The sequence below is a fragment of the Buceros rhinoceros genome, unplaced genomic scaffold (genome assembly GCF_000710305.1).
Source record: "Buceros rhinoceros silvestris isolate BGI_N320 unplaced genomic scaffold, ASM71030v1 scaffold15222, whole genome shotgun sequence".
Lineage (NCBI taxonomy): Eukaryota > Metazoa > Chordata > Aves > Bucerotiformes > Bucerotidae > Buceros > Buceros rhinoceros.
Genome location: NW_010399571.1, coordinates 6,800 through 20,343, shown reverse-complemented (window position 1 = coordinate 20,343; position 13,544 = coordinate 6,800). Strand labels below are relative to the sequence as shown.

The following is a 13,544-nucleotide window of genomic DNA, read 5'->3' as shown; positions in this document are numbered from 1 at the left end:
GAAAGAGGCTGCTCTTTTAGCAGCCATTAGCCGTCTTCTAGCTTCTTGTCGCTGTCTGTCGGGTAGGTCCAGAGATTTCTCTCTTGTGATAGGGAATTTTCCTTTTGGGGGCTTCTTTGGTACGGGAGGAGGAACCTTTCTTTCTTCCTGCAATAGGGTATTAAAACTGAGGGTGAACTGCGTGCGGAAGGTACCGTCAGCAGAGCATGCAAATCGAAGACATGAAATGCAAAATACTGATTACATACAACAAGCATGCTCCATTTGTGCCCTCCAATCAGCTGACTAATGGATTACATGAATAGCTATCCACACTAGGGACACTGACAAACCCCTGTTTCAGCAGCCATTACAAATCCTGCAGTCCTATGCCTTGAAAAAGACTGCACTTCCTTCTACTGTCCTTGCAGGTACCCTGCACATGCAATCTGCATACTTCACTTGCAGATGAATTTGTGTAATTTTAGCTGACACATTATTACATTCATTGTAAACAGAAATACACACTGGCTCTCCGATAAGAATTCAGCGCATCTGTGTAGTCTGATCAAGTGAAAAGACTAAGATTAGCAGGACAGGATTTTTAATTAAATTAATCATACTGAGTTGAGCCTCAGCTGGATATGAGAATGCAGCTGTGTATACATGTCTATTAGTTAGTTCTCCTTCGTGAATTGCTAAATGGAAATATGCAGGCACCAGCCAGAGGGAGAACATAGGGCTAATTGTTCTGCTTGCCAGACCAGACCATTTTAAAGAAAATTATATTGAAGTATTATCAAATTATAAAGTGAGAGTCAGTAGATTTTGGTACCAAAGTAGCTGTAAATTGCTCTGCAGGTTTTAAATCAAGAACTGTTTTAAAGTATGAAACTTGTATTTTAACTCCATTCAGATTAAGAAGCCTTTAAAAAGATAATGGAGAATCATGGAATCGTACAGTAGTTTGGGTTCTAAGGGACCTCTGGAGGTGACCTTGTACACCCCCATCCAAAGTCCACTTGAAATTAAAGTCAACTTCAAAATTAAAGCAAGTTTTTCAACAACATATTTAATATCGGACTAAATAGCCCTAAAGGCAGGAATTCCACAACTTCATGTGTGTAGCATGGTTATTACGATCGATCTTTCTGCTGTATCACTTCTTAAAGTAACAGTAATAGTCCAGAGTATGGGCTGTTCCTTATGGAGAACTCAGTTAATCTGATGCACAACAGGATTCAAATGATACAAAAATTGAACTGATGTGCCTATGGTTTACAGACTCTTCATTGTTTGGTCTTCTTTTAAATAACTAATTCTGACTCTATCTCCAAAATGGATTAGCCAAGACTAAATAACTCAGTATTTAAGAACATAGTTCTACACTCAAGAGGAACAGTGCAGCAGCCTAAGATGCTATTCCCCATGACAGCCAGCTCTTCCAGTCTTTATTTTCGCTATTTCCTGTTTTCAGCCAGGAACATAAGGGTTCCATTTCTGTTGTCCCAACTTAATTGCTATTTTCACTTTAGTTATTTCCCTCTTAGGAATATCACTGTTGCTGACACTATGATAATTTCTTACTTCCAGTTGTCACTAGTAAGCAAGAGTTGCAAACTCACCATCCACCAATCAGTTGGCTGAAAATTAAAATCCAAGAGGAGCATGAAGAAATGAAAGAGTTGTCAAAATGCCTCCTAATTCCTCCCAAACCAAACAAGTATTCACTTGAGGCCAACAGTACTGACTCAAACCAAATGCTGTCTTCATCTGACTGATACAATAATCAGCAAGGATAGTGGGATAATTAAGGTGAGGGATGGACCTCTAAAAAGGGGAAAGGCAGTTTCAGAATTACATTGCTTTGTGTGCAATTTGCCACCTTCGGTTCGTAAGCATCGTGGCTTGGGTGTCTCCCAGGTAGTGGAGGTCCCAGGCAGGGCAGAGGTGCAGGCAATATGCCAGAAGCACTCTTTTTTCCCCCCAGACTTTTGTGGGTCAAGCTTTAGTTTGACCTGTTCTATGTGCTTTTATCTCACTCCTGTTCTCGTATCAGTTGCATTGTGCAGGCAGGATTAAACACTGTAGTGCTCAGGTTTGAGTGGCCCCAAATGTAGCAGAGTGCTGAGTTTACTGAGTTTATTGATTGAATTCTCAGGCTCTTGTCCTCAGTCCGAATTAACAGAACATATTTCAGTTCTAGCCTTTATAATGTGAATCCAAATAATTTGAACAAAAGTGCTACAGAGTGGACTAACTTAGCAAATTCCATTTTATTTGTTATACAACTCAGCTCAGCATTGTTAAAAAGGAAAAAAACCCCTCACATCTGATAAAGGTTCTGTGTATAAATTGGGCCATGGCAATTAGATAATTTCTAGGGTTAGAAACCAATCATGTTCCGCTATTGTATTTAACACAAGGAGACCGTAGGACTACAAATGGTATTGTCCACGGTCTGCTTACCTTCCTTTCAGGTGATTCTATTATCTTCCAGTCATTGAGTTTCAACTGGTGCAGTTCATCAAACTTCATGCTGACGTCTTCAATTGAGAGCTGCAATAAGTCCCAGAAACCTGCTAGGTCCTGGGAAGTTGGTCTCGGCATGGCACTCGGGTCCTGTCATGCACGAAATAGTGAAAATGAATAGACCAGAAGGCTTTCGACAACGTGCTTTGAGGCAGGAAAGGCATCACGCTAGATGACATTGACACAGCGCTGTTCAGTGCTATGGCTATGCACACTTTACAGCTGGGAGCTGTGACTGGGAAGTTGTGCATCCTACACAACCCAAACATGAATGAATTTGATGTCATATGTGAGCCTTCCCGAAACCGTGTGGCGCGGGGAGTTCCTTAGCACCTTATGCTGTGCTGACCTGCATTTCTGACAGCCTCTGCCAGCTGATTATTAAAGGGAAGGGGAACACGGTTCGTCTTCTAGCCAGCCTGAAGTCTTTCTGGTTAAAGATTACATTCACATTAGCTGATTAGAAGGCAAAAGACCACCACAAAGGAGTTGTCAGCTTATGCTGAATTTGATGTTTACATTGTCTTGTATTTTCAAATACATACATAAGGTATAAAATTTTGATGGGGATGATGGGATTTTCTTCTCCAGTGACTCAAATCACACTCAGGAACTGGGAATGCACTACCCCCAGGTACTGCAATTAAGTTGGTGCCATGTGCACATAACTTAATGGAGCAAACATTGGTGGTAACAATTAGCAAGATGAACCTTCATTTCACTATTAACCTGATGCCAATGCTCAATAAAAATTACATTAGAAGGTAATGTGCATACTCTTAACCCTATGCTCTATGAGCATATGGTTAATACTAGTTCAATAAGACAGCTTTATCACTTTAGTGAAATAGGGCTTAATTTGTAAACATCTCAGCTGAAGATGATGAAGAAATGTTGCTTCCCTTCTAGGGCAGGAGGAAGCCATTAAGACGGTCTGCAGCATAGAACTGGGAGAGGTGGAATCAAAACCAGGTCATGTCCCTCTTCTTCGGCAAAAGCTGTAATTAATGACTAGTTTACTATTTTAGAAACACTGGTGTTACCGCTGAAGTAAGGCTCAGTGCCCCATCTTTTACAAATCTAGTGGACAAAGGTGTTTTAGATATTATACACAACCCCACAGTTGCCTAAAAATTGGGAGGTGAGTCAGCATTTTTATTGAATTCCTTCTTTGAATCGCATATTTCTAGGGTTCTTAAACTAGGAATAGCTTCTCAAACTTGGATTGGCAGATGCCAGTGTGGGAGCTGAGTGCCTGAGGCTGGGCATGACAACATGGAGTGTCACCCCTACCTAAAACCTCTTTGGGAATCTGGGCCAAGAACCAGCCTAAAAAACCGTCTGCTTAGAAGTTTTCTTCACTAGAAGTCTCCTTTTCATAGGGAGTTTTGAGGACTTAACAGAACTGGCCATATAGATTATAGCAGACTTCTGGGAAAGATGATACAACTCCAGATTAGTATGCACCGAAAATCACTTCATTGTGTAGATCCCAATTTACTCCAAAACCATTTAAAATTTATGTCAATGGTATTAGTTACTCTATAGAGGTCAACATCTCAGGCTTCAGGAACTGACTCCCTGCGTGAAATTTGTCAGGACGGACCCACAGCAATATATCTTATATTGCAATATCTGTTTCATCCAGCCTGGCCTCCTCAGCCCTCCCTAGTTTCCTCTAAAACGTCATTCATTGAAATGCCATTGCCTTCTGAACCAAGGCTAATTGCTGTCTTGCACCTTTGCGCGCTGCACTCTGCCCGTCATGTTTGGGAAGATGGCAACCTCCGGCACGGCTACTTGCAGAGGAGTATGCGGTGCGTGGGCTGGACACAAGAGGGCTGCCTCCTGCTGCTATTGCTTACGGATTCGCAGCCCTCGGATAAATGCTGGCACAAATGATTACGATTACATCTAACAAAGTCTTGAAAAGATTGGCTTCAACCTGTTTCTTCTCAGAAGCTGCTCATTTGTTTGTGTCCTATTTGTAATTCAGCTTTGCAGACCTCCCTCTGAAGGAAGCCTAAAGCAAGCAAACAGTACCAAGCCGGTACTCGAGTCGCTCTGTTTTTGCCTGCAACCATGACATACTGAGTGATGATCTCACTAGCTGAGCAGAATCTGTACTGACTAGAGAGTATGGAGGAGGACACTTCAAAGAAAAAACCAGGGTGTTTCAAGAGATAATGTGAATAATACAGAAGGGAGCAGTTATTAATCAGTGATTATTTTTTTCTAGCAGTTAACGGGAACAGTACATGTAGGAGCTAGCCAGCCAGATTATTAAAAAAACCCCAAACCCCCAAACTTCATTGGAGCTTACATTTTTATGAATTTACCCCTAAGTGAGAGTCTTTGGTAAGAGATCTTAACCCGGAGCACAATCAAATGTGTTCCTGGAAGTTCCCATGACCCTTTAGTAAAGTCCATAGGCAATGAGTGAGTTTCCTGGTTAAATTTCATTTTAAGAAAATATATTCCTCTTTCTAAACCCTTGCTGCATTTTGAATTGGCTGAAGTAAATGCTGTTTTTTTTTCTCCTACATTTATGCTTGTTGTTGTTGAACACTGTTAGAGAAACCGCTGTGTGGTAGCCCTGTAAGTGCTGGATGTTTTTGAGTGGGGGAACACACTAACTGACTGCTATGTGGCAGCATCCCCATGGGGCACTGAGATGCTGCCTTAGAAGCGCATGGGGAGCCTGCTGTGGATATGCACTAAGTGACTAACAACAAACTCTAGCATTAGGCATAGGAAGAAAAGCCTCAAAACGTGATCGAGCTAAAAGTCCAGCTCTGCAGTTCCTGCTTTCTGCAGAGCCCATTGCTGATTTAAAGAAACTGAAAAATATTCAGAGCCTAAATCTTCAGAATAGGATAAAGCTGCTGTTACCAAGTTCAGAGGTTTATTACCTAAATAAGGCAGAGAGAAATAAAATCTTGCCAGTTCTTTTGGTCACGTTATCAGCAAAGCTGTTGATCACTCCTCGTACTCCTTTTGCTTTTACTGTAACAAGTTGTTTGCACTCCTGAACAGCTGATGGCTGTGCTGAGCAGGAGGTGTGCTTGTTATTACAGTAGTGCTCTTGAGCACAACTGCAGGATCCACTTGAAGATAAATGGAGTGGAAGTTAGGCTCTCCAAATCTTAGTTCGCATAGCTTCATCAATCAGGTAATGGAGGGCACTTTGAAATTTGCAGTGAGAAACTTTTAGACATTGATGAAGATTTCCTCCTTTTGCTATGAAACAAATGACTAGATAGGGAGCACACATGATGTATTTGGTATTACAAACGTAGTCATCTCCTGCTTTCCTGACTTTGCGTATTTCCTCTGTCATTCTGTAACAGCTATTAAAATTCTTATTTTGACAGAGTCTTGGAAGTGGATAATTGGATTCTGTCCTAACAAGGGCCATATATCTTATGATTTTCTATCAGGAAGTAGGACATATTTGGCATCACTTTCTCTACAGTATTTGATGGTAGTTTCAGGAATTCTGGATGTTTAAATTTATGGATGGAAAGTAGCAAGTAGATCTCTGCAGAATGAATGTTTTGCCTTAAAACGTTACATAGCAAATACTTACAAGTAAAGAAATGTATCTAACCAGACATATAAGTCATGTCTGCTATCATGCATGCAACGGAATTCATCACTTTCAATATACGAGGTGTAGGGGCAGTCGAAAAGGGAATGATTTTCGAGTGAGCCAAAGAAAGGTATTCTACCACTAGCTGTAGCTAGAAGAATTAGATTCTTCTATTGATTAGTATCATCTTGCCACAATGTTTGTATCACTCACGGCTGCTGTCATATTAATGAAGATAACATTTAGAATTGAATTAGACTCTAATGAACTTCCAGAACAATAGCAGTAACTCTCATAGGTAATATACTGCATCTGTTCCTTTAGCCCTAGGCCATCTCATGTATAATTGGTAATGCAAATTATAAAACCCAATTTTATAAACATTATGTATATTCCCATTTCTAAGATCAGTCCTATTTTCAGGTTAGTAGAAAGGTTGATCACATATTATTCACCATTCTGCTATTTTACTATTCTCCACTTACTGTAATGTGAAAAATTTCTCCTTCCTTAACAGAAAAATAGTTACTATTTTAGGGTATTACAAAAATAAGCCAAAGCATTATGTCATAGAAAACTTGCATTTGTTCCTTTCTCAATTTAATTTTCTTTAATAAAGACAGCAAAAAAAAAAAAAAAGAGAAGACAAAGCACAGCGAGACTGAAATTACTGAAGTTACATTTTTGCCTTGACAAAAAAAAAAAGTACTAACACGATAGTTAAGGATTAAGTTAAAAAAAAAAGAGCAGTAAGAAAAAATGTCAGACATGAAAATGGCATTTCAGAATGCTACTGTTTGGATATACGCTTGTTTTTGTTGTTGACTTTGAAGTAAAAATATTAAATTCTAAAATTTAGAGTTATGTTTTGTGGAATATCTATGGATTAATAGCCTCAAACTCTTCAAGAATGGCCAGACATGATGACTTACCAGATTTTGCTGACAAAGCCAATAAAATTGCTGGAATTTCTGAGACATGAGGAGCTGAGCACTTCCAACAGCACTTCGGATCTTACCTAGAACTAAGCATACAGACAGGTTATTACAAACAGACGTCTTTCAACAGTACATGCAAAATCCAGCACAAAAAAATATGTAGCTGAAATTACTGTTTATTTCATAACGTATGTAAGTACTTGGTTTTGTTGCTTGTAATTATATACATAAAATATTTTTGGAAAACATGGAGACATAAGAAAGCTCTGTGGCATGTTATGCTTTGGCAATAACACATGATATATTAATAACTCATAACAGCTAAGACTGTATTTGTTTAAGGAAGTAGAAAAAAACAAGGGAATATAGATAGTTTCCTGAAGTTGACAGACTTACATGTTTTTGAGGAGAATCTTAAATTTCAAAGTAAATTACAACCCCCACCTGTCACATTTACATTTGCTTGTGTAAATGGAAAACTGTTGAAATAGTCTTGCCTCAAGAAGCAGTTAGATGTCTGTTCCTTCTGATGTCAAAGGGAGCTTTACATGTAGCTTAGAGAATATCTTCTGGTTCTGCCATCATGTATGACTTCACTTAGTGTGTGGATGATCCCTAGGCGAGCTATCTTTATCCTGTCTGTTCTTGGGGTAAGGTTAATGCATTAAACTATAATATAAAACACTCCTACCATAAGTATGAGATCCTCATGTCTCTGAGACATGTATAGGTACCCCCATCAGGAGTTCCGGGATGACTACCCATTAAAATATACAAAGTCCTAAGCACAGGAGCTTCAGCCAAATTGGGCCACAAGCAGGTGGTCCAGGACTTTGCTGAATCATGATTAGCCCCCGTGGTTAGTTTGGCTTTCCCCACTGTCAGTGTACTTGCCATTTACAGGATGCATAAGCACTGGGGAAAGGAACCAAATTAATTTTACTTGACTTTGCTTCCAAGAGTCATCCATCTAAATCAAAATTTCTGGATGCCTATAATCAGTAATCTGAGCTCATCTGCTCAGCCATGTTAGGTGCTTATTTCAGATAAGCTGAATCTCTTCCTGGAGATGCCTCTTTCTTTCTGTGGACTGGAGTGCCTAAGGGCTTATCCCTAGGAAACTAACTCCTCCCGGACTCCCACATTTGCTGGGATAAATATCACACTTTGGTAGGTAGCAATACACTTTCCTACACCTCCTTCCTACACGTCTTTTCCTCCACTTCCTTTCCTCCACATCCAACTTTATCCTGAAAAACAACACTTTAAAAGGCATTATAAGCTAGGGTTTCAATGATTTTACTTGGAGAACTTCCAGATCTTTACATAATGTTTAGGGTAAAGATAGAGAGGGGTAGGGGTAAGGTGAGACAGGAATTCTATGACATCTTTTAATTCAATTTGAGGAAACAAAACTGATAATTCCAACAGGATGCACAGAGCCGAATGAAGCGGTCTGTGATACGTAGAACAGCGAGCGCTGGCAGGGCTTAATAGTTTATTGTTATTTAGATTAAGAATAGGAGGGGACTGTGTGGCTTGTGAAAATAGTGTTGCAGCAGTAGGTATTACATGTTAATTCTTCTTTCTCTAGACCAGTGAAACATCAGCTTAACCACAAGTAGTAGCAAGAAATAATTTCGAAGTTTTAGGCTCCATTTCTGTGGAAACATACAAACTCTGTAACTTTAAAAGCACATGTTAATGTTTAGAGGTGTGATTCTCAAACTCTTTTTCATTTTCTGTTAGACACTAAATTAAGCAGCAAGATGTGTAATTCACCAGTCCCACATGGCACCCATTTGTGAAATGGTTAAGTGGTTCAGAGCTGCATGAGCAATTCACTGGGGGTTTGGTTTTGTTGGCCAAATGAAATAAAGCATTTTCATTGGTGTGGGGTCTTTGATCACCAAACCCCTCACTTTCCTCCACTGAGTTATTGGCATGTGGAAAGGAATGTTTTGGGTGTTAAAACCCGAAAAAACATATGAAAACCTAAATAAAAAAATAAATGTTTCATTTGTCCTGAAACAAATTGCTTTAAATTGGCCTTCAGCATTTTTAATAAAGGCAAAGACTTAAGTTGCAAATAGCCTTTTATTCTTGTCTCTCAGTGCTCTGTAGCTCAGGACACTAGAAAAACTCCCAGTGTGGGGCCAGAGTCTCTTCCTTGCCAGGACAGGGAATTGTGCTGTCACGGGTCCCTTACATTGCCTGTTCCACACTATTCACTGGACAGAAAGAGAGTGAGGATGATTCTGTATGCTAGTGGTTGTAGTGCTTGTCCTGTAGTGAGTGAAGTTCAGTTTCAGTTTTCTCTACTGAATTTTATAGCTCATAGCTCAAATACATACCCTGACTAGTGGGCATTGGTTTTAGCCCTGCAGAAGAAATGTCGATCTTGACAGAATCCACATATGACTGGTATTTTTTAATGAATCTCACAGTTACCCCAACCTCCATGTATCTCCTTTATCCTGAAGGATCGTGTCAGCAAGCATATAGTGATTTAAAGCCCCCTCAGACTGGACAAAACTTAGGCACACAGCATCTTGGTGTGATACATGTCCGTTGGGGATGTAAGACAGTGGTTCTGTGCTACTTGCATGTGTCACTGAGTCACAGTGGGGAATACACATGTATAATTACAGCCTTACCATTTACTAAAGATCTAACTCTACTTCCATTTCAATAAGTAAATCAGATGTAATAAAACATAGAATCTCTCATATTCATGCTACTGTGTTTTGCTGTAATTAAATTAAAGTATTAAAACACTTCAACTCATAATCTTCAGCACAATATTAATAGACAGCCAAAGCCTTGTTATTAATTTCATGCATTGGGGAATTATTCTGATGAGTGCAGATTGATTATCTCCATGAAAGAATGATGAATGCTAGAGACTGGAGAGATTGAGATGTTTGTGATGCCTAGAAGATTTTGGTTGTAAATAAATGACGATAAAATCTCCCAACACACATAAATATACACAATTTTCATATAATCCATATACCTCCCTCCGTTAAGATAATGCTATATTTACTTGAATATCAGTAAAGAGTCACACAACCTTAATTCTGCTCCCTGAAGCGTATGAAGCCCCTCATTTTTGTTGTGTGATTCTGTATGGCTTCGACTCTGAAGACATACAAACCCCTGACCTTAATTTCAGTAGAAGTAGACTCAATATTTATACCCTAGATAGAGATTGTGTAAATTGCCTGTATACAATATCCACAATTAACACAATAGTGTCTTTTCTCCTACAATAAGCATATTACAAAATTGCCAGTAGTATATATGTGGTTTATTGCTTGAGAAATGCTACAAAATATTGTAACTGAAAATGGTTTCATACCACAAAGGTAGAGGAGGAAAAGTTAGATCTCTATTGATGAAACCAAGACTATAGTCTGATGCTCTAACTCTATTCTTGAACAGGTTAAAAGCTTTGCTCAATTGTGCCACTGCTGCACCAGCTATGAGAATCTGCTAACAATCAATTTACTTCTGGCATTCATTACTGTTTACTTAAATTATGTGTTTTAATTTAAATTTTCATTCCAGTTGATTGTTAAAGGTTTTTTTTCTATACTCATAAAAAAATTAGCTCCACAAAGAGTCTGAGAACACACGTCTGGAAAAAAATTTGGAACTGGCATTTAGTTCACCCTCCTAACTCCAAGCAGGGCGTGATATCTGTTTTGTTTCTAAAGCTAAATTATTAACCTTCAGAAATATGTGCCTTTTTCACCATCAACACAGCAGGTAGATATAATAACAAATGCATAAATTTCAGGGTGAGATGACATTTTAGAACAGCACAGCTACCAGTTGTCAGTGCTCTGGAGGATAGTACAATGAGATTCTTGTGCACAAAGTGGGACTTGGTGCAAATTTGCTTTTTACCTCATTGGAGAGGAGTTCAAAGAGGAGAAAATTTGAGCAGAACAATACAAGTGCCAGTAAGAATTCTTGGATTCCCTACTATAGGACTGTCTTTTATTGAGACATATTTAATTAAGACAATTAAATTAAGACATACTGTAGTCATTCACAACACTCCAGATGTAAATTTCAGTAGTTCCTGAAGGAACTTGAAAAGCATTAGGAAATTATGTCACTAATTTTTCTTCAGTTAAAGGATATTTGGTCAAACATCTAAGGAAGCTTTTACAGATGATTAACGGATCAATATACTAAAATAAATCGGTCGTGAGGTTTTTTTGATTTTTTTCCTTCAAGTATGGGAAATTTAACTCTATGTTTTCAGTTACTATTTGACCACGTTAGTAAAGCCCTTGCAGTACTGTCGAAATATCAGCCAGATGAGTAGCAAGAAAAAATGCAGAACTTATGGAATGAAGGGTTGAGGGGAAAGAAGGGTGATATTTTGAGCTCTCACTCTCTATATGCCCTTTTTTCACTAGAGATCACTTTACTCTATGGCTATGCCAGCAGAGCTCCTAACCACTCCACAGAAGATACCAGCAAACCAGCCCTTCTGCTGGCACAGTCTATACTATAGTTAATTTTTTTTCAACTATTTTACAATTTTTATGTGAGAGTCAACTCTGTGTGGTTGTTCTCCATTTGACTTGTGTACTGAAATATTTCCGTGGCCAAGCATGTGGCGTTCCGAAGCCCAGAATGTATTCACTTTGCCAGACCTTGCCCTCAAGCTGTGGGCAGGGACTGTGGCTCTCTACTAGGCTTGCTTGCTCTCCCCCTCCTTGCACCAGTCTCCTCGCTCCCATCACAGAGCTTACAGGCAGCAGAGTCCTGGCCTTCTTGATTTTCAATAGCTTTGTGACAATTGAGACCATTTTTCTTGTCATCACCTACACACCAGGAATAGCCAAACACAATTTTCAGGGTGTAAAACTGAAACTCTAGTCAGCACCCTTGAGAAACACCTCTCTTTGCTGGAAGGAACCTTGCTAGTGCAAATGATCAGATGACTTACCCTGGGAACAGTTACAGCCACATATATTTTATATATATATATGTTATAATAAACACTGAGAACACAAATAACTGCACCCACAAACAATGTATGAACTTTGTAGAGACTCCAAAATACAATTCATGGCAACTGACCAAATAAACAAATTCTGTGAAAAGAAAGAAAGAGAGGTTATTTTTGCTGCAATGATTATCTTCTCCTTTTCTAAGACGTGATGAGTGAAGTTCTTAAAACAACATTATGGGAGAAAAGCTACAGCAAAAGAAAAAATCAATAGAGCAATCAGCTTTCTGTGATCTCCAGGCTATTGTGTTAACACCGAAAATGAAACTGTTTTCTAAAATGCAGTTCTATTTTAACTCTTCCTATGATTAACACAAAATAGAAATGCTATCGTAAAGACAGCCTTCTCCTCTGAGATGCAAAGCTGTATTTGGTCTTCAGGTACAATTAATACACTCAGGCCAAAAATAAATGATTCAGCATTAACAATGACAGTTTGAATGTGCAAAGTTTGCTGTGAAGTGTTTTGGGAATAGTAGCTCCTGCTGCATGATGGAAAAAACATATTTAGTTGCTTCTGGCTCCCCTATTTTCGTGTTATTTCCTTCAGGGAACTGCCAAATGCATAAGTATGCCAACATACATTTCATGCTGAGATATCATTAAACTTTAGTTTTTGTGGATACCTACCTTTCAACCTCCATTGCTCAAACTGGGGATACAAAATGTGTCAGAGTCTCAACAGGAAAAATATTATTCACACTGAAATTTTAGAATGCTGTGAAGTTCATTCCATCGGTGAAAATAATTCTTTGATAACTTCCTTTTACTTGTTGTAAACTACATTAGCTGAAGGGATACTGTTTCAAAGGTAATGTAATTTGGAAATTATCTGCAGAAGAGCTCTTGAAATGTGTCACATAAAATGGAAAATGGGAAGTCTGGGTGTCACTTTTGACAATCAGCTGCAGACAAACATCCGATTTTGCATATGCTATATAGACATGTAATAATTTCTCTAACCTGTCTGGGAGGTAAAAATGTTCCCCCAAACACAAGCAATTAATCCATTTTGCTTGGTTTAAAATGGGGATTTCAAGGGTCCATTTCAGTTTAGTAACACTAAATTAATTGATCTTTCTTTTTCCCTTACAGAATAGAGTCATTCTGCAAATGGGGAAGCATAAAATCCTGATATTCCATTTTGTTTTCTGACTGAAATGTTGTAGTTTAAAAGGGTGTCACTAGCTCCAAATATTAATAAATCATTGAAGTAAAATTTGTCTTCATGTCCTCTGTACAATTTACCGAAAACTAGCTTCCTAACTGTCACTTCCCCATAGAGCAAGGTGTTTCAAGAGTACTTCAGAGTGCAAAAGCATAGCTTCACATGGTGGGAGGGAGGGTGGTTCTGCACCTAGGGACGTGTAGTCAGCTAAAACCGTCTCCTCCAAGTTTTCCTCATGTAGTATGCAGCTTCATATTCCAGAGAATAACACCACTAACTCCCTCTCTGTGTCTGTGAGTGAGG

The 13,544-nt window shown here is 38.9% G+C and overlaps 1 protein-coding gene across 1 annotated transcript in view; it reads right to left on the bottom strand.

Annotated features, from left to right (window-relative positions):
* The window catches only part of LOC104489386 (disks large-associated protein 2), a gene marked incomplete at its 5' end in the record, with an annotated part of 17,267 nt that overhangs the window by 168 nt on the left and 3,555 nt on the right, over nucleotides 1-13,544 (bottom strand). The window contains 3 exons of the mRNA XM_010131539.1: nucleotides 5-147; nucleotides 2,449-2,601; nucleotides 7,036-7,127. Of these exons, the coding sequence (XP_010129841.1) occupies nucleotides 5-147; nucleotides 2,449-2,601; nucleotides 7,036-7,127 (388 nt within the window). The remainder of the gene's footprint in view (nucleotides 1-4; nucleotides 148-2,448; nucleotides 2,602-7,035; nucleotides 7,128-13,544) is intronic.